At 39.9% G+C, this 24,209-nt stretch overlaps 1 protein-coding gene across 3 annotated transcripts; it reads right to left on the reverse strand.

The window, feature by feature from the left end:
• Positions 1–665: 665 nt before the first annotated feature.
• On the reverse strand, positions 666–11,640 carry STEAP1 (STEAP family member 1). Of its 3 annotated transcripts, none has more exons than XM_039549737.1 (5): positions 11,144–11,640; positions 8,010–8,114; positions 6,691–7,203; positions 5,101–5,265; positions 666–3,529 (listed from the first exon to the last, which is right to left on the reverse strand). In XM_039549737.1, exons 2-5 carry the CDS (start codon positions 8,100–8,102, stop codon positions 3,272–3,274), a joined length of 1,029 nt encoding a protein of 342 aa, XP_039405671.1. In that variant the 5' UTR covers positions 8,103–8,114; positions 11,144–11,640; the 3' UTR covers positions 666–3,271. The 3 variants fall into 3 exon arrangements, with proteins under 3 accessions (XP_039405671.1, XP_010397502.1, XP_019141426.1); XM_010399200.4 differs by lacking the exon at positions 11,144–11,640 and adding an exon at positions 10,389–10,955; XM_019285881.3 differs by lacking the exon at positions 11,144–11,640 and adding an exon at positions 10,245–10,481.
• Positions 11,641–24,209: the final 12,569 nt, after the last annotated feature.

Below are 24,209 nucleotides of genomic sequence, written 5' to 3' on the forward strand. Positions count from 1 at the left end.
AATGGTGCTCTCAACAGGAATTTGCATTGCACAATAGCCAACACAGCCCTGGCTCTAGCTTCCTGAGCAATGATTGTTGCTAGGACTTTTTGGGAAGAGTATTCTGGATATGACCTCTCCAACTGAATTTGGCATAAAACTCCTCAGGCCCCTTTAACAACTTGTATCTTCAGAGTTTCAATTCTGTGTCTCTCAAATACATTGGAGACATATAACAACAGAAAAATGTACTTTGCAGGCCTTGTAGAGGCATTTTAAAGCCACTGCTACTAGAATGATGGATTCTTACCCAAAAGTATGCCTATACATGCCTCTCCTCAATGCCCTTGCTATTCTTGAACTTTTCTTGGTCTTTATCAGTATTTCCAGAGATTTTGGGTCTCCCTCCAAAAGCCTTCTCTTCCTTCTCACAAACCTCCTCTGAATGCTAGAATATACAGGCAGTCAGTTAAAGGTTTTGTCAGGAAAAATGTAATTTCATTACACTATGAAAGTGTAATTTTGCATTCACATCTTTGCTTTCTTTCCTTTGGAGGCTCCAGGCTCTTCACCAGCATGGAGAGAATGGTTCCTCTTGACTGTTCCTATCAGCAGCTCTTCTAGAGTCTATTGTGTCTTTTTACTGTTTTATCCTGGATGTATATGACACAATGACAGACACAGCATACATTGAAGCATTTAATGATGAACAGTTTTATAAAACTAATTAGTGTTATACGAGTAAGTGCCTAAAATGTGCACACACATTCAATTAATGTATTATAATAGTATATATAGGCCTATTAATACACTGAATTTTGAAATAGGTACATAAACATAAATTAAAAGGTACATATGAACTTAGTTTCATTAGTGTTGAACTAAATCAGATCTGCTACAAAGGGAGAAATTAAATACTGTCAATGGCATTTTCTTCTTAGCCCCATACAGACCTTGCATGACCCTCCTCTGTCACTGTTGTATCTGAATGCCTTATAGTGCATAGAATCATTTACACTGAGTCCAACCATAAATCTAACACTGCCAAGCCTACCACTAAATCACGTCCCTAAGCATGAAAGACATCTACATGTCTTTTAAATACCTCCAGGGGCAGTGAGTCAACTATTTCCCTGGGCAGCCTACAGAGTGGGAAGTGAGTTACTAAGATGTAGTTTACTAAAGACTTAAAAGCAGGGAAGAGAGTCAATATGAAGTCTCAAATTCTGGCTATAAGCATTCAATGGTAGCTTCCAGAAAAATGGCTAGATGTGACAGAAAACCTGGCTCCTACTTGAAACAATCAGTGGGGAAAAATGTGCTTGAATGTTTGGATGTTATGTGTGATTTTTGGAATAGCTTTTGTAGACTGTATGCAAATTTCATCTGGTAGAAGACACTTCTGGATTTGCCTCTGGGCAATGTCAGAGAGAAAAGTCTGAAGTGTGCTTAATGTCCCCAGCTGAATGATGAGCATAAAAGGTCAGTTTGGATAGTATGTGATGATCTTGGAATTGGTTTGCCCCTGTAATTTATGTTAGGAATTCAACCCATATTAACAGGTAGAAATGAATAAAGTTATGCTATCTTGCACTATCTTCTGTAATAAGTGCATAGAGCTTATGACTTACAAAAGATTTATTTCATTCATAGAAATGTAAATGCAAATGCATTGAGAGCCATACTTTTCCTGCTCTGTTAGAAAGTGCTTAGACTAATATTGCTGTCCAGCTTCTGTATTGTAGGGTTTTGGCCTCTGCCATGCATTACTGGTTTGAAACATAATGGTACAGATTTCAATCTATATTATACAGGCCACCATGCTCCCAGTTACGTTCACAGTGCTACATTATGGGCAAATAGAGAGGCCAACTTTTAAGTTGCAATAGTTTAACAGTAACAACCAGGAAAATATAAAATGTAATATCCCTGTAGCTATTTACTTTGTCTGTTATTTATGCGCAGTGTAAAACTCCAGAAAGGGACAACAGATTCATTAGCACCATGTATTACATATTTTTTTTAGGCCTATGTTGTTTTCCTGTTTGTTGTAATACCAGAGCCATTACCAATTACAATTCTCATTCAGATGATTCCAGCAATACGTGGCATCAACAGTCCATGTCCTAGTCAACTCCTGCAGGCAGACTGGCAGAGATGTTCCTGATGTGGGGTGAAAATATTAACTACCAAATAACATATTTCAAAACAGATACTAACAAATGAATTGCTCATTTAAAACATCCAGCCAGACCTATGCAACATAAGGAAAGTAGGATTTAATGATCTTATTAAAGTTATAATGAAAATTTCTGTAAAAGCAAATGCATTTGGAAACCATTTTACATGAGCATTTCACCAAATTGGTGGCAAGATTCAAATGTCTATTTTTAATGTTTTTCTTCCAGTCACACAATTGTGCTGGCTCTAGAGTAAACAATAAAACACATTTACCTGATGGAGTTATCCCACTGGAATAATTTGGGCAAATAAAGTTTAGCACATGTCAAGGGCTGCAGGCTTAGGTCAAAAGCATGGAAAATTTCCAGCATCAGAAACAAAAGAAGGTGTTTGTGGAATAAAAAATGGGAAATGTTTTGTCATTCCAAGTAAACAGAGACACACCTAGTCCTGGATAAGATAGAGATCTGAGTCTAAGAACTCTTTTTTTAGACTGTGCCCAAGCCTTGGGAAATATTTACCTTGTAAAGATCCCTGTAATTCTGCTTGCCCAGTTGTGTACATTCAAGACCTGGCGGGAATACAGTTTCTGTCGGGCTCATATGCCAAGGTCCCTATTCTGCGGAGTGAAACATAGGCTGCAGGTGCTCAGAGGGAACAGGATGATAAATACTCTAGTTTTTGTCCTATTATAATTCTGAGATTTAATGAAGGTACACACATGGCTATGCAAAGCAGAAAGCATTCTTGAGCTCTGTGGTGTAATCATTTTTTTTATTTTCTGTGGTCATCTGGAGAAATGATTTATGATTGCTTTTGCCTACAAAAGAATTGGGATTGAGACAATGAAACACTTGGATTTTAAAAGCAGTTAGTCAGAAGAAAGAAATCATCAAATACCGAAACACTGAATAGACTAAAGTGTAAAATAAATGTTTTTGTTTCTGTCTTCGAAAACTACAAAATTGCATCAAAAATCTCATACTCCTGAAGTCAAAAAGAAAAGTGAAAAATAAACGTCTATAGCAAATGTGAAAACAGAGCTCATGAGTGAAAATTTCATGGCCTTGAGCATATTTACATGCGTAGACAGGAAATGTCCATATATGATCTACAGTCTGGAAGTTATGCTGGTTTGATTGGCTTCTGTGTTAGCTTCCCAACCACTTCTGATCTTTCTTATCCTCTTCCTAAAACATGGGAGGAGCAGTAAGCATTTACAAAGCAGAACCACAATAGGAAGAAAAACCGCAACCATAAATGAAGGTGGCGTATACCAGATGAATTGTTTAGCATCAACCCACTTATTCCAAGCAAACACCAGTGCATGAACAGTGCATAGCAGCAGGGCTAAATATCCCATCTTGCTCTGAAAAGAGAAAGAAAATAGTAAGCTATTTATTTTTCCCAGCTTGGCAAAAAAAGTACTCTGTTAAGCAAATATGGAAATCTGGACAGGCCTTGCTCAAGTCAAAGAAAAGAGACCGCTGGCTTTAAACTGAAATGTAAGAACTGTAAGTCAAGACTCCAACTGTACCCCTTTATGCCACTGTAAAAGAAAATGGATGAGGAACATTTTTCAAGTATTGCTATACTTAGCTGAAATACAGAAGAAATTACAGGTTATTCCTGAAACGTGCTCAATCCTGAATATCTCAATTTACAGATGCCATCTGTATACTGAATTATTTTAGTTCTGTGACAAATTATTTTGAGTTCAGCAGCAGATATTTTAAGGGATTAACTGATTACTTGCAAAGAAAAGTTCTAAGCTAAATTAAAATCTCAAACTCTAGTAAGTCTAGTGCTATGGCAAAAGCACTGTACAACTACAGGAAACTCGATTTTCATTTCACTTACAGTGATAAACTTGGCTTAGCTTTTTTACAAAATTCAGGAGTAAAGAAAATTTACTCGTAATTTTGAGTTTCTTGTCACTTAACAATCTCATACTCATCAGTGAAGTCGAACACTGCCTTTCCAACTGCTGAATATACAGAACCCGATTTTTGAGTAATAAGGTTTTTTTTTTATAAACTAAGTCCAACACAGAAGTATTACTCTTCTGGGTTTCTTCACCATAGTCTTTCAATACTGAAAGCAGGCATGCATTTGGAGACTCCCTCCTGACTTGTCCATATTCTCTGTACACCTGAAAACTTATCTTACAAACGATGGACTTCATAGAACGTGCAGAGTATCAAATCACTAACTGGTGATTATATACTTCAGATCTGCTTTTAAAATACAAATCAAAATTTGAAGTGCCATGTACTTAGTAGGTTATTGAATTTTCAGGTTTTGCTGTTTGAGGGCCTGATCCAACACTTGCTTAAGTCTAGTCTCACCATACTGATGTCAGCAGAACTACCCCTGATTATTATTGCATATGATGTAAGAGAATTGAGAGCAAACCAAATGCTTGGGTGAAGGAAAGAAGCACAGCTGTAGCAAACTTGAGACTGGCTGGATTTGATTATGCATCTGTTCTAAGATGTCTCTTTCAGAATACACTGTGTCTTTTGGGAACAGCATTGACTGGTTCAATGCCACCTACTCCCAATTCAGCAGGACACGGGGCATTTAGGAAAGATAAGATGCCTAGAAGATTACTGAAATGTCTTCAGCACCAGAGCTAAGAAGAGGTCTTGAAGGGACAACTGCTGCTGGTCACAAAGGCAGGAGGAGAAAAAAAAGTAGTATGGGGTTGTCTTTTCTTCCCACTTTATACACTGAATACAACAGCCTGTTCTCCTGACAAAAGAGTAAATAAAAAGAACGTTTCTCGCAAACCAATTAACAAAGAATACGGAATAAACTTTTAGATTGGTTTCACTAACTCCTCTGTGTTTAATATTTCTAACTCCTAATGGTCTTAGCTGATAACACACAGTTCTACAAATGGGACTGATGACGTGCAGTAATGACATTCATGCACACCTGAATGTAGTGGAACTCTCTCCAAGTCAAAGAGTGACTGACAGATGGAATTGATGTTATTGCCAACAGGGCCAGCAAAGCAAGTCCCAGAATTCCTAGAGACACATAAATCTCCATTCTCCAAACATCATGTTCAATCCAGGCATTTTCTTTTTTTTGTTTGACCTGCCAAAAGAACACATTAAAAATTACAGACCGGCACACTTGGCTGTTTGTGTGAAATACAAGTTCACTATTTTCACTATAATATTAATGAAATAAGCAAAGAAATACCGTATTTTGGTTTATTTGAATGACTTTGACTGTAACTGCTATTTACTTCTGATGACAAAGTCTTTACTAGTATCTGCAGAGCTTTTAGAGAGAAGAATTTACACTTCAGTGTCTTGGCCCAGGAGAGCCTAATTCTGAGGCTGCCTTCACAGCAAGAATAAATCTTGGTTTTGACAAGAAAAAAAAAATCCACCTATGGCTAAATACCATATCAGGGAGATTATAACAACAGGAAATATATCAACAGCGCTACTTCAGGGAAGTAATTCAGCAGGCCCTCTTAATAAAAGTATCCTGCCAGGGTAGTTGTTTCACTCTGTTTTTTTTAAAAAACATGACTTGGTACATTTGTGATATCAATAAACTGATGTCAAAGTTTCTCCTGTTTACAACTACTTGCAACAGCACTTTGATCCTGCTCGTGATCACCATGGCATGATATGCCCCAAATATGATAATTTCTGCATCTTGAAGATTGGAATCTCAAGGAAATTTCTAGTAATCCAATGAAGTCAGATTACCAGTAAGGCTTAATTTCAGAGTTGTCAACACGTGGTTTGACTGTTTACAGAAATCTTAAGAATCTACAGACATCATCATATTGTGCTTTTAACAGACCTCTAGATTAGACTTTGGGGGCAATAAAAACATACATTTGCAGTCTATGCCTTATACTGGAATATTCCTAATACTGCAGTACTTAGAGTACTCAAGGTGATAGGTGAGCATTAGGAATTCTCTAGTCACAGAGGACGCTGGAGAGCTTTGCAAGTCAGCTATTGCCCATGAGTCAGAAACAATCATTGAAATTCTATCTTTAAACACAGTAGCGTGTATCAATCCAATTGTGAGCCACCAGTATTCACAAATTTAGTTTGTGCAAATACAGATTACTGTGATTTAGCCCAGCCTTCCTTTGCTGCTAGCTGACTCACTTCGCAAAGATGTCTAAAAATGTTGTGTTCAGTACTCGTTTTTGTTGATAGATTTCACTAGTCCAGAGAAGATTAAACTAAACTAATAGTGTGACAAAGACTTAAATGTTCATGTGAGATACAATTTTGTGCATTTTACAGAGAGAAAAAATCCCAAATGAAGAAAATAACTTATTTACTATACACTGGTACTGTGATGACTCTTGACTATTACATGCTTTGGCAACTAGGTCCTGCTTCATCTCTTAAGAGTGCTCTCTGGGAATCTACTTCAAAATCAAACAAAGGCAATGAAAATGGCTTTCCCCCATCCAGATTTGCTTGAATGACCAAAACAAGATTTTCTGAATACAGAAGGGTTGGTGTTTTGTGCCCATCATACCTGCTGGAACGCCCAGTTCAGCAGCTTGTATCTGTATGATCTTCTCATTGGATAGCACAGGCTATAGCAGGCGTGCAATGTAGCGAAGAAGAAACTGAGAAGTCCAAATTGTTTCCTTGATAACATCCATCTATCCAGCCACTGGGGAAACCTTTTATACTTGGTGCCAAAGTAGAGCTGGAAACCAGCAGCTAATATTCCTGGTAAATACACTAGCGCTAAAAGGGTAATTGAAGTCACTGGTAAAACTTTGTTTATGACAAGGATTGGAATTTTATAGAAAACATTTTCCTTTCTGGTTATAAAAGGATATATGACATCTCTCATAGAAGTGTAAATAAATGCTAACAGTGAGATCACAGATGCTATCTTCATTGGCAAGTGCCACTCAGGGAACAGATCCTGCTTGCAGTGCTGTTCTGAAGAGTGTTCAAACTCACCAAAATGGTGTGCTTGATGTAAATCAAAAAGTGAAGCTGCTTCTGATGGGTTGGCAACCTGCATATCCACATTCTGGAAGAGACAGAAAGGAAATACAAAGTGAGTTCAAGACAAGATTAAAAACTTCAGTAACGGCAGTATTTGCCATCATAACTTTTACATGTACTGCAGTGAAACCATATACAAAACATATGCCCTATTAAAGACAAGGTACCCTGGAAACGTAACATTTCAAACAGCATAGTCAGCATTTGAGCAAGGCACTTGTAGCATAGATTTCCCATTCTTCATTATCTGCAGTGATTTTAAAATAGATTTTAATTCCAGGAAGATAACTACACTGCAAGCAAGGAAGGATTACATTATGTGAAGCATCATTTCAGCTTATTATATAAGTTACAGATTTCAAACGTCAAATTTCAGCTATAGACTTAATGATGTAGCCCAAATAATATGCACAAGGAAGGATTAAAGGACATTTTTTTTTTGGACCTTTTTTTATGTAATGTGGAAAACTTCCTGAGTGCAGTGTGCTATCATGAAGATTCCTCCAAAGATAAATTTTATATTCCTGTGTAAAAATCCCAAATTATTTCAATGGAGTTTTGCTCATCTGGTAAGATAAAATTAGCAGCTATCCTCGTGTAGTTTTTAGCTGCCCCAAACTTTGTGTATTTTTTATCATGGACTGTGATTAAATTGAATGAGATTTTCTTTATCTTTTTATCTCTTCAATCTCTTCATGTCAATATTGTGACAACACTTCAGAAATATTCATGATATGGCAGTGTGATGGTAACACTGTCTCTGAACAACACTGAATCAAAGATTGCAATATTCTATGTGACCTATGAGCTGCTTTTTTACAGAAACATTACCAAGTAGTTAAGGTTTCCTGTGTCTCTTCTCAGTACGATGTTCTGACCTGCATTCTGATCAATGGCATGATTGCAACCTTCCCTCTTCTCCATTGTGGAAACTCCCTGCAAAACAAACACAGGATGTAAAACAGGTTTTGAAATGCCATACTGGGACTTTGAGGCCTATTTTCCCTTGAATTGTTTCCTTCCTTGTCCACCATACATTTGCTGGAGAAGGTACAGTCAACTAGGGGAAGTCTGTCCTCTAGGAATGGAAAAGCTCAGCTTATTTTCTGGGTAAAGCAGAGAATAAGAGAGAGCATAAATCAGTGGAACAAAATCACTGATGACAAATATTTAAGTCTAATATCCCTGTCCCTAGTGGAATAAACGCATTAATTCAAGAGGAAAGTTTTTAAATGACAACAAATTAGTTTGAAACAGCTTACAGAAATAATGTTAAATGTTACGAAGATGGATTTTATTAAATTCATGAGACTTGCTGATGCAAGAAGCCTGTGTGTTGTTACTAATGTATTTTAGGGTTTAGGATTGGTCTACCTGACCGTCACTCTAGGGCTTTAGAGGTATATTTTCCCTTCAAGATTGTCAAGAAACTGGGGCTTTACTCATGCTGTTCCAAGGTATTTTGGCAGTACTCATCACCACAAGTACCAGCAGAAATGGTTCTAAGCTATTAGGGACTACAAAAAAATCAGATGCCAGAAAAAAAAAAAAGCGAGAGAATTGATAAACTGCAAGAGATGTTTCGGAAAATCCTAGGGTATCAGGAAAGACAGTATTTTGAAGAGTGTAAAATAACTACAGAGACTGCAAGGACCTTGCTACAGGGACTTCCCAGGTATATGTCACACTGTTGCACACTACAGGAGAGGCACTGGCACCACACTACTGGAAGTTCAGAGTGCCATACCACAGGGTGACCTTCTGTGGCAGCCTTTATGAAAATTTACTAGGTGGCTCTTCCATGTAGTTTCCTACTGAATTACTAGATATTAAACTCTTTTTCTATCTACTGATTCTTTTATATCCATAAACCTTTTGGGAAATTATATAGAGAAATCAGACTGACAATTTTCCTTCATTTACTGTGTCTGGTTCCTTCAGTGGATGAGTCTTACAGTCTTTTTCTGTCTTCTATGAGGGTTTGCTCTCTGCCAAGCCACCAGGCACCTAAGCTGACGATTTTTTTTTTTTTTTTTGAGGTGTTCTTTTACTTAGTATTTCTCTTTGGATTTTTCCCTCCTGGCAGTGAGCTCTCCCTTTGAGCATAACCTTTCAGACAAGTGTTGCAGAGTAGGGCCAACAAGAGTTCTGTCTGAAGGTCAGGCTGTTAACCCATTCCTACACCAGCTAATGGTGTAGGAAAAGGTTATCCTTTGTATATCCTGCACACAAGAAAGCATGGCCTGATGAGGGCACATTTCTGTTTTTTCCCCCTATTCTTAGGGCTAGTCCCAGTGATTTTAGCAAAAGTTTTGGGGTATCACATATCTTCATAAACCTCAGATTTTAGAATTTCTACTTCTACATGTTTCACTATACATAATCTCTAGCTGTTACAATTCAAAGAATAGTTTACAGATAGAACTTAGTATGGTGAACTTACCTGGAAAAAAACCAGTAACAAATACAATGAACTCCACATCTATTTTTAAGGAACTTGTAATATGAAGGACATTCACTGTTATTGAGGCCAACCTTCTGGCTACCACACTTTCTTAGAGGTCCAAAAGCATAATTTAGATTGGGAAGCTCTGTATGGAAAATCCTGACTCACCCAGTCGTCATGCTGCTATCACTCTTCATTCAGAAAATTTAGAAACAAAGTGTCCAGTATTAGTTTCTAGTTAAAGGTTTATATTGATGAGGCTGTAATAAATGATATCATGATATGAAAAAAGCAATCCATGAACTAGAATGCCAGCTGCTGATCCTAAGAGCTGATTTATTGGTTGTTTTGGGATACAATGTTTAATACAATGTTAAATACAAAGCTAAAGGTTTATGCAGCAGAAAACAAGACAGAAAGAAAGAAAGAAAAGTGTGTGCGAATGAATGCAGGTGTTCTTCCATAGAACTATGGGTTTCAGCCATGCGACTGCATGCAAGGAAACTAAAGTGTCATAGCATTGTATTCCACTTGGCTTCTGATACCTATTAATACGAAATTATTTCCCACTAACAAAGCACAGTAATAGCTTTTGAAAACCCTAAAAAAAGAGCACTTACAATTCACTACTCAGTGCCTTAAAAATTGCCAGGAAGAAGTAATTTAGACTGTCTTTTTGGAATACATCTGAAGAAAAATTAGGACTCTTGCAAGAGACAGAGTTAGTCATCTAACTCACAACTGTTATGAAAGAAAACAGTTACATTAATGTCCATCCTCAGTGCACACCCCTTCTGCTCTGGGAGGCAGCTGTCAACGAGGGTGGAGGGCGTCCCGCTGCAGAAAGCCAAGTTTCCAGCGCTGTGACTACAGTACCGAATTCTGTACCGAGAATGCACGCTCATTGTAAAACTGAACCATCAGGGATCCACACACGTGCAGACATGTTCACCGCGGGAAAACATCATCCCAAGTCATTGAGAGGTTTTCCTGAGTAACGGGTTTCAGGGCTGGCTCCACGAAAAAGGAAAAGAAAAATGGGTAAAATAAACAGGCTGTGACAATAAGGAGGAGGTGATAGAAGAGGCACGGGATAGTGCCTGCACCTCTCTCTCTCGGCACTATCGGAAAATGACAGCATGAAAGTGCTGGGCATTAAGTGTCTCGCTTTCCAAGCGCCCGCTGCATCGTGCAGGACACTGTAAACACTCGGCACACGACTTCGTAACTTTCCCTGCTCTTCAAAAATTCTGCTGAGCTCGGTGGAAAACCGAATGAAAGCCCGGAGAGTGGGAGCCGGAGAGCGTCGCTCAGCGCTCCTTCTCAGCCAGAACGAGCGCGGGGCACTCCCCCTCGGGGCGCCCGAGCCCGCCGGGGGCTCCCGGCCCGGCCCGGCCCGGCCGCGTGGCGGGCGGGGCCCGAGTCGGAACCGCCGCAGCCCGGCCGCGCGGGCACACGCGGACACCTCCCCGGCGGCTCCGGGCACGGCCGGCCCCTGTCCGCCCCCGGGCTCACTCACCTCGGCCCGGCAGCCCGGCTTCTCCTTCCCGCCCCAGGGGGCGGCGGCAGCGGCGGCCGCGGCCCGGCTCCCTCCGCGGGGGCAGCGCCCGGCGGCAAGGCTCGAAGGGGAAGGCGGCCTCGGGACAGCAGCGGAGCGCTTGCCGGCCTCTGAGGAGATGAGAGGTGGCGGGGGGAAGGGGGGACCGGCCGCAGCCTCCACCTCCCCTCCCGGCCCCGCCTTCTGCGCCCATCCCGCTCCCCTCCGCCCGGTGGGTGTGAGCCGCAGTGCTGTGCCCCGTCCCGAGCAGCGGAGGGCGGCGGGACGGCGCGGCCTCGAGGGCTCCCCTCCGACACCGACGGGCCCAAAGAGCGCCCGGCCGTGGGTCTTCTGGGCCCTTGGCCGGACAAAGGGCGCATTCACCTGCTCCCTCCCTGCCCGGCCGCAGAGAGGAGGAGGAGGAGGAGGAGGAGGCGCCGCCGAGGTGCGCTTCCTCCCCAGCCCCCCTCGCCTCCGCCAGCCGGACTTCTGCCCGCAGCCCCGCCGCTTGTGACGGGGTGCGCTGTGGGGTCACGGGACACTCCGGGGCTGCTCCTGGCCCGCCACTGGCCCGCGGCCCTTCGGATCCCGGGAACCCTTCTCCTCTCCCTTCAGTCCGTTCTCTCTTCCCTGCCCGTTCCTCCCCTAGCCTGAAAAAATGCTCTATTAATCCCTGCTTCTCATATGAGCAGTCCTCACTTACTTTTGTTTTTTCCTAAAATACCATGATTCTGTACGTTTTTTTTGTTTTTTTTTTTTTTGTTTTTTTTTTTAAACCTGTGCTGGCGATTTTGAGAAGGCAGCTGTCTCCTGAAATTTTAGTCACACAGTAATGTGAACTATCATTATCTTGTGAAATCTCTGTTTTAGTGGATATTTTGACATCTAGTGGCTTACTGACGTTCAAGAACACATGGCCAGTTCGTCTCAGGAATGTTTTCATACAGAGCACATTATATCCTCCTGAGGATGTCTTCAAAGAAATGATGCCAAGTTCCATGTCTTTGTGTCTTGGGAAGGGAGCAGGTTTTTTTTCTCCTTTTCAGTAGATGTTAAATGGACATAGACTGCAGCTGAATGCCACATCTGAAAGAAAAGAGGAGATTGCCTTAGAAGGAATAGAAGACAAAATAATTGTATCTTCTGTGTTAAAACCTTAACTTAAATTTTTTTTTTAGTTATCTTCATTAGCATGTTTTTCTGTGCTTTGCATAAAGGCTATTTCCCTCGTGTTTTCCATTAGTTACTTTTTTTTCCAAGGGATGCTAACTTGGGGTATGCTCTCACTTTGTGCAAGTGCCGTTTGATTTCCTTCCCTACTCGTTTTTTTTTGCACGGTCGGTTTGGGATTTTCCCCCTGTTCCCATCAGCAGGGTGACGCCTGGCGGTGGGAGCGCAGGGGAGGAGGCTGCCTGCGGCAAGGTGTGCCGGGCGGTTCCTACACCCCGGCTGAGGAGATTTTGCAGTCCAAAGGGCTAAAACCTTGTTCCTAGTGAACTCCATGGCAAAGCGCTCAGAAGCCCTGGTGTAAGCTCGTGTTATGAGAACTACATTTTTAAAAGATAGCTCAAGATGCTGAGAGATTGCAGCATCTGGGTATGCTAAGAATAGAATATACTATCTTAAGGATAGAGTATCCTTAAGGTATCCTTAGCCTTTTCATAAAACAAACAAGCTCCTGCATACGCATTCTCAGAAGATGAGATGAAAAGCCAGCCAAAGTGTGAACCTGGCTATTAAATAAGTACCTGGTGAGCTGTTATGCACAGATGCTTCTAGGTATCCCTGGACAAGCAATCCCCTCTCTAGTGTGCATCCTGAGTAGTATTAGGTGCCTGTCTGTGAATAAAAATGGCAAGCTCGTTTTATGTGGGTGCTGACAAAGTGGACATAGATTCAAATGCTAGTGAAATCTTTCCTTTCATAGCTACCCTAAGGCATGACTTCCATGTCACTCAGAGTACCACTTGTATTAGAATGGTTACTGGAAAGCAAACTGCATGGCAGTCCTGCAGACCATTACACCCAGATGACGCCACTGCATACTCACAGCTTTGAACTGGTATTTATGAGATGTGCTTTGCAAGAAGTCTGAGGCTGAAGGTAGGAAACACCACAGGAAAATGAGAGAATTTCTCTTGGCACATGCAGAATGGGCATGATGTAACTGATAAGAATGTAAAGTTGTGCAGGTTTGGCTAGTTCCAGAGGTTTAGAAGAGTGTCAGTATGCTTTAACTCTTGTAGGAGTTCGGGGAGGAAGAATAATACTTTTGTGGTTGCTGAAGTGTGTCAGGGTTTTTTCCAGAGAACAAAAATACTCTAGTGACACTGTCTTAACCCATCTGTTTTATTCCCTCTATATTCTGAACAAAGTCTGTGTGTGATGTTGACAAAGAACATGAGGGAATGCTTGATTACATTTTCTGGAGGAAAAATATATTGCATCATTGACAAGATTTCCAGAGAGTTCTTTTATCTTAATAACAGTTTCATCAGAGTTTTTACATGGAGAAGTCTGTGGTCAGGACAATTTGTCTGCTTCTGCAACTGTTCTTTAGACTAGGAGTTCTGAGAAAAACTTGCCAAATGGCTGGAAAAGTGGTGCAGTGTTCCAGTAACACGCAGACCTACATATAATCATGCTAACAGTCTTGCTCTGAACTTGTTGAGTAAGCTAAGTGTAACCATTAGTGTCAGCAAGATGACTACAGCATGCCCTTGTGTGACTCAGAAACGATGCTACAGAGGGGGAAGTGGTGTGGAAGGGTGGAAACCATTCCCTGTAATTTAACCAAGTGCAAATGGGCTTGGTTTGGCTGGGTTGAAATGCTTGAAAGGTGACTGAGTTTCCAGGATGGCACTTGAAGGGTTCACTAGAGGCTTACCAAGGTGGTGAAGGGCTCACTGCTCATGCTCCCTGGGGAGAGATGTGGGGGAACTGGGCTTGTTTAGTCTGGTGAAGAGCAGACTAAGGGATGACATAGTAGCAACCCTCCATACTTGAAGGGAAGGTATGAAGGTGAGGAAGCCCAACTCTTGTTGGTAGTGCTAGGGAGTGTAAAAACAGTCAGGGATCACAACTGGCAGTTTGAAGGTTGGCATTGGGTACTAGGGAAAAATTATTTGCTGAGAAGATAGTGAAAATCCTCATTGTGTCCATTGCTTCTTGTCTTTCCTTTGAACTCCACTGAGAAGGGTGTGGCTCCATATTCTTTACTGTCTTTTTCCCTCAGGTATTCATATGTAATATTAAGAGCTTCCATGAGCCTCCTGATCTCCAGGCTGAATAGTTCCAGCTCTCTCAGTCTCTCATTGTAGGAGAAATGCTTCAGTCCTTTAATCCTCTTCATGATGACCTGCACAGAAGCAATTTCAGTACATCTGTGTCTTTCTTGTGCTGAGGAGTCCAGAACTGGACACAGCAATGCAGTTGAGTCTCAGAGGGGCTGAGGGAAGGGGAAGAAGGACCTGCCTTGACCAGCTGGCAGTGCTTTTCCTAATGCAGCTTAGGACTTGTTCTGGTATTGACAGGGGTCTTCCTTTGAGTGGGACAACAAACACCAAGTTTTACTGCATTAATGTTTTTGCCCAAGAAAATATGTGAGATGACACCAAGAAGACTCTTGCTCAGAATCCCCAAACTCAGCAGTCTGCGAAAAGGAACTTAAAAATGTAGGTGCTACAAAGAATCATGTATGAATTTGGAAAATTATGAAAGAATTTGAAAATTCCTTTTGAAGTGCTATCAAACCTAACCTGATTTTAAAAATTACAGCTTAAGAAACTGCAGTGTTGACTCCTAAATAGGAGTTGGGAATGGAAGTGACAAGTGCCCTGTGTTCATGTTGTGAGTAGGAGTTGCAGATGCAGCTGGTAGAGAAGGCTTGTCCCTTGTGGACTAAGGCCATTTGAGAACAGAGACATCAGACAACATATTTGGTTTACTGTCATTTAATAAGCTCCTTTATCCAAGGCAATATGTCAGAAGGAGATCAGATAAGCAGACAACTGCTCTATTCCCTGCTGAATGAGTATGTAGTACAGGACCAGCTGTTCTTAGTGAGGAACATTGTTAAAGTCAAACAAATTTCTTACGTGGCCTGGATTTATCACACAAATTCTGATTCAAAGAAGTGGCACTCAAGCTACTTGAAACAGTTGAATTCCTCTGGAGGATTTAAGTCATCGGTGCCAAGTAACGGGAAGCTGAGGAAAATAACTACAGTGAAAAAACAGAGAGGCTCAAGATTGTTTGAGAGGGCTGTTCAATCTCATCCAATATGCGTAAGAAAATTATGTACTACTTCTCTTGAATTATGAGAACTCAACAAAGCCACATGACACTCAAATAATTTTTTTAACAGTGATACTTTTAGACATTGTTGAAAGTACAAGTAAAGACCACATGACTGCCACAGTTAAAGTTCAATGAAATGAGTTGAAAAACAACTCAGAGGAGAATAGCAGTATTTTATTTTCCCATTTCCTGTAAAAAATTGCATTCTGGATTTCAAGTATATAATTTATAGACAAATACAGAAAGCACTTCCATTCTTAATTTGTTGAACTAACACCTTTCACAGCATTCCTCTCTGATAATGCATGTTGTTTCTTGGAAGTGACACAGAATTTGTTTTATATTTAAGAAAAAATTTGATTGAATCAGACATAGTGATATTCTTTGGGTACAATCACATACTCTTAATGTAATGCTTGCCCTTCCCAGTGTATTTGTCATTTTTGCTTACATAACATTGAAAATTGTACTGTTATGCCTTGAGGCAGCTGTGGTACTTCTCTGTGGTGTTTTGTTGATTTCAGGATTTTGCCACACACATGTCACTGGAGTATAGAGCTAGCTGCCTTAAAATACTTATAATAATGATAATAAAAATAACAGTAGTTTATATACAAATTAACAACAACAACAAAGCCACAACAACCCTGAAGCACTTCAAGGCTGTAAAATGTAAAGAATAAAAGGGTAGAAATAGACTCACAGGGAAAGGCTTACTGAACAAAGATAGAATATTGGTCATGCAGGGTTTTTTACAGGAAACCTAAATCTGATTACGTAATAGCAAACAGCAGTGATACATTTTCTGCTGTGGTATATATAGGTATTCATTACCTCTAATTAATAAAAAAATAATGTTTTACAGTATTTCTACAAGAATCTTTTGAAATTAAATTGCTTTGGAACATATCTTGTGAAAAAGTGTGGCTTAGTGCTCATAGCTATGGATCTTTGATGGATTTTGTTGGATGATGGTTGTTGTTTAACGCCAGCCAGCAATCAAGCTCCAGGCAGCAGTTCCCTCACTCCCTCCTCAAAGGAATGGGGAAGTGAATTGGGAAGATAAATGTAAGAAAACTCATGGGCTGAGATAACATTTTAATAAGTAAGAAAAAAGCTATGTCACAAGCAAAGCAAAGCCACTTCCCGTGGGCAGGCAGGTGCTCAGCCATCTCCAGGAAAGTAGAACTCCATCAAATGAGCATGACTTGGTGATTTGGGTGACAAACGCCATTGCCCCAAACATTCCCTCTTCCTTCTTTTTTCCCAGCTTTATATGCTGAGCATGATGCTGTAGGGTCTGGGATATTGCTTGGGTCAATTGGGCTCAGCTGTCCTGGCTGTGTCCCCTCCTAACTTCCTGTGCATCCTCAGACCATTCACAGATGGGGTGGTGTGAAGAGCAGAAAAAGCCTTGTCTCTGTGCAAGCCCCACTCAGCAATAACAAAAACATCTTTCTATTATCAACATTGATTGCAGTGCAAATCTAAAACACAGCTCCATGCCAGCCATTGTGAAGAAAATGAGCTCTACCCCAGTCAAAACAGCACAGTGGTTTAGGAATGGCATTCTAATGTCATTATACTTCCCATGAGGAGTTACAAAGGCATGTGGTGACACAGAATTGTCAAAATGTCATAGCATCTCTCCCACAACCATGTTCTTTCCTAGGTCTTCTACCTCAGAAATTTATCAGAAAATCTTGTTCCAATACCGTGTTTTAAAATCCTTACAGCTTCTATGGAATTTTTTGGCACTATGCCTGCTACAAAAACCTACAGTTTTTTTTCCTACCCCCTTAGTGCCTACAAACCACAGTCCCTGATGTTAGATACAGTGCAAACACAAACCATGGGCACTGACACCTTCTCTGCAGGCCATGATGTAGGTTTCAGATTCAAAACAGTGGGAGAGAGGTGATGCAAGTACATAGGGAGGAAGCTGAACTGAACATGGTTTTAGGAATGTAATGAGAGGGTGATGGTTTGGATGTCAGGCTGTGGTGATAACTGTCCAGTTTGATGATAGCAGTCTCAACTGCTGGATGCCATTGTAATAGCAACAGCTTCCCAATTTTAAAGAGGGATTTGAAAGAAGACAAGGAATTGGCTTTGTCAGAATTTATAAGTAATTTCTTGGTTTCTAGGATGTCTTTGTGAGTTGAGCAGGTGGGAGAAATTCTTAAAACACTATGTTAAGGATACTGATGTACTTAAAAAGACCCTAAGTTTGTCAGACAGTTGTTAGAAATTTGATATGATCTAAACAATTGTGGATCAGAACCTGCTGATGCATTTGAAATTACTCAAATACTTTAATCAAGTAATACCATAATTAATTTAAATAAAGCAAAGTTGTCTGCATCCAATTTTGGGAAAATACTTTTTATGTGGAACTACTGCATTAATACATTTATTATGGTTGACTGGTAAGGGAATTGTTGCTCACACGCAAAGATTGGCAACACAGTTATACATATGTCTTCAATATGGAAATAATTGTGCTAATTAGAACTTGTTAAATTGGATATTTTGCTAGATTTGGAATTAATTTTCAACAATTTAAGTGCTAATATTGATATTGTATATCAATTGTAAGTTCTTAGAGCAATGGTATTTTTAAATCTGAACAGTTTTCTTATTTACAAAGGAAAAGACTGTTTGTTCAAAACTTAATACTGGAATTCTGGTTTAAGATTCTACTGTTTGAGAATACTATCCATGGACAAAATTAAAATGTTCCTGCCATCCAGAAGCACTATTCTATGTGACTAACTTCACACTACAAACAACACTAGATAGCTGAAGTTAATTGTCAGAAATAATGCAAGAGATTATATCTAAAATGAGATATTTGGACTTATTCCCACTGCCTGGGGCACTGGTCTACTCTAGAAGCAGAGCAGGGACTCAAAAAATAACTGGAGCAGGAAATGAGGCAGGGCTGGAACAGACAGGGAACTCAAGCAGAGCAAGAACAGCAAGCTCAAGCATGCTGCAGGTTCCAGAGAAAAACTGTAAGCTTCCATCTAACAGCCAGCCTGTCAGAAATGAGCTTTGCAGGAGACACAAAAACTGGGTGGAGTGGTACATGTACCAGATGGTTGTGCTATCATTCAGAGTTGCTGTAGAAACGGGCCAGTGTGAAGTTCAGCTAAGTCCCACACCTGGGAAGAAATAAACCCATACACCAGAACAGACTGGTGGCTGACCAGCTGGAAAGAACTTGGGAGAAAAGGCCTTGGAGGTCCTGGGGAGACAGCAAATGGACATGAGCACCCTTGGAACAAAGAAGGCCATCAACCTCCTAGGCAGCAGCAAGCAGAGAATTGCCAGTGGGTTGAGGGAGGAAGTTATCCTTCTCCTCATCTGTCAGCCCACATCTGGAATGCTGTGTATGGTTCTGGACTCTCCATACTTGAATGAGTCCAGCGAGGGCTGGCAAAGACAATGAAAGGATTGGAGCATCTGACGTAAGCAAAGATGGGCTGCGTAGCTTGGAGGAGTGAAGGCATGGGGATATTTTATCTATGTGTAAATACCAGGGAGTAAAGAAGAGACAGACATTTCTCGATGACCGAACAAGAGGCAATGGGTACAAATTGAAATACAGGAAATTCCATTTAAACCTAAAAGAAATACTCCTGATGAGCTGTGGTTGAGATTGCATTGATTGTGAAAAGACTGAGGTCAAACTCCACCCTAATGACTATGGATAGTTTCAGGAACTGGACTTGAGAGTGCACTAACTTGAATAGAGAGGTTGAGTGATGACACAAGAGCTTGATGAGAACTTTAAATCCATATCAGAGGAAGTGTAGTCAGAAATCTCCTTTCAGGTAATTTTTTTGTTTGGTTGTTGCCCTTACTTGAAGTCTAGAGTAGAAGTCTGCTTTTCTGCTATTTCACTACTTACTCTGGCACACTTGTTTTAGTAGAGTTGTTGACCTAAAGTGACTTAGGACCATTAATGGTCCTCTGAAAATTCCATCTCTTCCAATTCTTCTTGAGATCTTAATGAAAATGGAGGCAAGGAGAATGTAGTGAAAGCAAAGACAGACACTGGCATGGATTTAATCGTTGCAGGCTGACAAATTTAATCTTGGCAATTGCTTCACAAAGAGATGAGAGTCAAACCAGAAGGTCTTTAAATTACTTAGTAGAAAAATTGCATGTATCTTGTCTACTATCTAGTTTCAAAAACAATATTAGAAGATGAAACAGTGTAGAGAAACCCAGTGTGAGCATTCATAAAGAGCAGCAAAGCTAAGGAAACAAGGTTTTCTTAAAATGATTTATTATTGTAGTTCCTTGATTGTCAGTATAGATCTGGTATAGTCTACAACATGATTTTTTTTTCCCTTCCTAATCTATCAGCTGATAACATTGTCCTGTCTTACTTAGTCAACAGTTCATGAAAAAATAGAGACTTCAAAGACAGGAACTATGCTCCTAAATATTCAGGTGATCTACAAGGTGTCGAGTGTTGCTATTTATCCTTTACTCTCACTTAAGAGATCCCCTATGATTACAGGCACTTTTTTCTTATTGCCTAAAACAACTGTCTGGAGCTTTGTGAATTCCGCAAGGCATCTATCTGACTTTTAGGTGTTGAGGTGCTTTGCAAGCCTAAGAATCTGAAGTAGGCTGATATGCTTAAGGATGCCTTAGTGTCTTTGAGGAACTTGCCTAATGACTGCTGTAGTGGTATTTAATGAATGTTCTTTAATAAACTGGTGTGGTAAACTATAAACCTTTTATCTTTGTCTGTAAGAAGATACTCCTTTTGACTGACTTATGACTAAATCGTTCCCAATTCTATCAACTGCCACTTGTAAATTTAGAGCTTTCAGCAAAACAAAAATCATCCTAATATACAGTCCCAAAACACAACGTAGAGGGGAAAGTTAAAATAAAGTAATCTGAATAGATGTATTTAGTATCCTTTGTGTTTTATAGCCTAGAGTGTTACTTAATTTTGGGCTAACAAGTGCTGTATTATGTTGACAGAAATTGAAAATCCTGATTTTCATTACTTATCCTGATTATCTGGTTTAAATGTAACTCAAATAATGTGTTTCTATTTATGTAAAAGCCACTGATACAAAAATAGTTGAAATAATTTATTACATTTCAATAGTGGTGCTGGTAAATTTATAAAAATAAATCATAGATTTTTTTTCAATTTTGGTTCAATTCATACTGAGTTCTGCCCTATTATTACTGCTTTGGTGCTGAGGAAAAAAACCAAATTCTGTCTTAGTATTTTTTGGTTTTTTTTTGCACTGTTAGTTTGTGTAAAGCATGCATAGTTATTTATAACCCTAGAAAAAATGACAGGTCAGATTTTTTTATAATGCTTTTGGAAGGAAGAGAGGTGTAACACATTTAACAGATCAGTAGAGCAAAGTAAAATGGTGATGAAATAAGTTCTTTTGGTAATACATGAATTTCAAATGCAAGTTCACACAGAACATTCAGATGTTGCAAGAATTTTCATAAATGAGTTAAATACTGTCAGTGCTAGATGTATATACATACAATTGTAATCAAGAAAAGGGCTAGAAATTATGTAAGAGAAAAAGAAATACTCTTTTCCCATATAAGATTTTCTTTCTGATCTAAAATGTAGTTATATTGTAGAGTCGGAAGTACTAAATGAAACACTGAAGCTGTTTGGCATAGAGTAGTGCATGTGGGTTGGAATGAATGGAACTGCATTGAAACAGAGAAAGAAGTTGGCTTGTATTTTGGAATTGTTCCTTCTTTAGCATCACAAAAAAACAGGGCTTAACCTTATAGAATGTCCTCTGTGGAAATTCCTCAGTAAATTATGGGACAATTTAATTCATGTGTTAGATATGGAATATTCCATACTGAAAGATGTTGTGGTCCTTTAAATATTGTATAAAAATACTCTTAGTTTTACTTTTACCCTTGAATAGCAGCACTTTATAGGGTAATACACAGGAGCAAAGTTCATCCATATGCTAGCAAGCCCTTTTGCTGCTAGAAAGGCTTTTGAGTTTTGAGGGCATGGGAAATGACAAAACTCTCTCATTAAATAGCTTCTCCCTTTACTGCCATGCTGACCACCTCTACTTTCATTCATAAATTCATCTAGCTATCTCTCTGAAACACATAAAGTTATATTTTGACTCAAGGGAAGAAACAACAGCTTCCTGTACACTCTCTTCTCATTCCAGCTGTTGACTTTTACACGTGGCCAGCTGTTTCTCTGTGACAACATTCCCTCTTCAGAACAGCATACTTTGGAAAATGTAAGACATTACTCTATTTCTGGAAAACAGCTTCTACTCGTCCCCCTCCATTTTTGGCCATGTTCTGTGGCCTGATGAGTAAAACTTCGATATCAGTGTGGGGTTTTTTGTTTGTTTTAGTTGGTTTGTTTGTTTTTTTTTTTCTCATTATTGTTTAAGACCAAAAATGAACTGAAGAAGTAATTTCCATTGTCCTAATTCAAATGTTTTATCTGGGAGAAACGGGAAACTTGGATGTGGGTGAATTTATTTTGAGGAAAAATTGCATTAAGTCCTCTAATACGATAAAGAAAATCTCTGGGTGAGGAGAAATAAACAAATACTCAGTGTTGGGTCATATCTTGTTTGGGTTCTCTGAAAAGTCCTTTTTTGTTCACCCCCAGTACTACTATTACTAAATTAGCTACAATGCCAGAACATGCTCATACCCTAATACCGCCCTAAGAACTTCCAGCATGCAGAAGCCAACCTTTCCGCTAGTGATTTAAACTAGTACATAGTTTTGTAGGGGTGAAAGCCTGACCGAAAGGTCGTTGAGGACAAGGGCAGATATTTTGCTACTGACTTCAACAGACTTTGTATCTGGTCCTTTGTAAGAAGTTGTTACACCAGAAGCTCCAAAATGCAGGTCAGTGTCAGACTCAATGCTTGCTTTCCTCTGAAGCTGAACACTAGAAAGTAGCTGTGATTCCATGGTGAACATGCACAGTGCCTTGCTGACACTCAACAGAGGCACCTGAGATACAAGGCTGGGTATTCTTTTGGCTCCCTGGGTATTTTCTAGTTTATGTTTTGCTGCAATATCTCGCATTGCTGTGCCCTAAGAACAGGAACATACAAAGTTACCATAACTCAGTTGGTGTTCGATAACTTGTTAAGCTGCTGTCAAATTGTAACAAGGTGTGAAGTCTGAGCATGAATACAACTACCACTCCCAGCAACAAATGGGGATTAAAATCTTGTATCAATTATGGTTTTTATAGCAGAAGTAAATGTTTTAATTACTGAAATGGGTTAAGTCATGTCCAACAAGAATAAAAATGCAGTGAAAACATCTATTTCCTAAACTAACAGGATGACATGAAACAGCCTTCCTGAAGTAAGAAAGAATTAGGCAATGAAATATCTGTAATTAAATACTTCATAAAGGAGGCCTAAACTTACTGTGCATTCATTGATTGTTTCTACAATAGGTGTTTACTTCATAAATCCACTATGAACAGAAGTTCACCAAGGGTGCTGAAAAGGAAGGTGCCAGCATGTGAGCCAGCATGTGAGCCAGCATGTGAGCCAGCATATGCTGCTCATCAAACTTTTGACAAATCCCAGAGCATAAAAGAGATAATTAATGCTGGAGGGAGAATCCAGAATGATATCTTCCATGATGCTCATATTTTATCTGGGCGAGATGTACAGAAGTATAAACTCCAACACAACAATGCTTCCTAGCTACTTCGGAGTATCTGTTTTCTCAGCCAAATGTCTGTCTCCTGAGCCAGATGCTGCCTGTGGGTAGTGTCCTGAGGGAGCATTTTTAGAGGGCCTCTCATGCAGTTGGTGGGAGATGCAAGGCAGACTGGAGGAAAGCGTCCTGGAGTAGGACTCTGATGGGTTCATTCCTGGCCACTTTTGACAGCTTATTGAATGTCTTTGGAAAAGATCACTGCTTTGTGTCTCTGTTTCCCCTCTTTAACATAAGGATGTTCATTCTGATATCTATGAAAATATTTTGAGGTCACTAAGGGCAAGTACTACAGCAGAGAAGGAAAGTAGGAATTGCCATACTTGCAGTCTTGGGATGTGCTAAATTGTAAGACTGAGATTTCACTTAGTCTGTAGCACCAAAGTACAAATGCTTCTGTTACTTATATATTCTCTTCCTGCAGGTTTACACACTTCTCTCCCACATGTTCATTATTCTTACCCAGTTGAATAGAGAAGGTGTATCCATGCTCAGCATGTTCTGGGTTCTTACTGATTTCAATTAATTCATGCCCTTTGTGGCAGCCAGACAGTAGCTATGCTGCTTCCTGAACATGTCATGTTTGGCTAATGAAGGAAGAGTTACGCCCTTAAAAAATAAGCAGGTGAACTCTAGGTCCTAAAGCCAGTTGGTCTCAGCATATGATAGATACTTGACTCTCTTTTGTGGAGGTGCAAGTTAAAATAATGTTCATCTCTCTTGCATGAACTATTTTTTATGATTTATTAGAATGTAAAATAGTTTCACTTGGAAGCGGATTTTGGGTTCTGTCTCCTGGGAATAGTGGATGTCTTGGGTGATGTCTGTGAGAAAAGGCTGTTAGGGATTAGGAATGTCTGATGCTCTGCCACTATGCCGCACGTGATAGAACAGCCTTAAAATTATTTTAAGTATTACCAGTCAGAGCTGGTGTTGTAAGAACCATTCACTGCATGAAAATAATAGGGTGGATGGTGATAGCCATTCATCCTCTTGGCCTTTTCTT

This window comes from Corvus cornix, chromosome 2 (genome assembly GCF_000738735.6).
Source record: "Corvus cornix cornix isolate S_Up_H32 chromosome 2, ASM73873v5, whole genome shotgun sequence".
Lineage (NCBI taxonomy): Eukaryota > Metazoa > Chordata > Aves > Passeriformes > Corvidae > Corvus > Corvus cornix.

What these genes read in the sequence shown, in the direction of transcription:
- STEAP1 (XM_010399200.4), bottom strand. Translation starts at nt 10,529, where the DNA reads ATGAGCGTGCATTCTCGGTACAGAATTCGGTACTGTAGTCACAGCGCT. An exon ending in TGAACTGGGCGTTCCAGCAG is followed by an intron (nt 5,266 to 6,690) that starts GTATGATGGGCA and finishes TTCTTTTGGCAG; the next exon opens with GTCAAACAAAAAAAAGAAAA. An exon ending in GAGAGTTCCACTACATTCAG is followed by an intron (nt 3,530 to 5,100) that starts GTGTGCATGAAT and finishes TTCTCTTTTCAG; the next exon opens with AGCAAGATGGGATATTTAGC.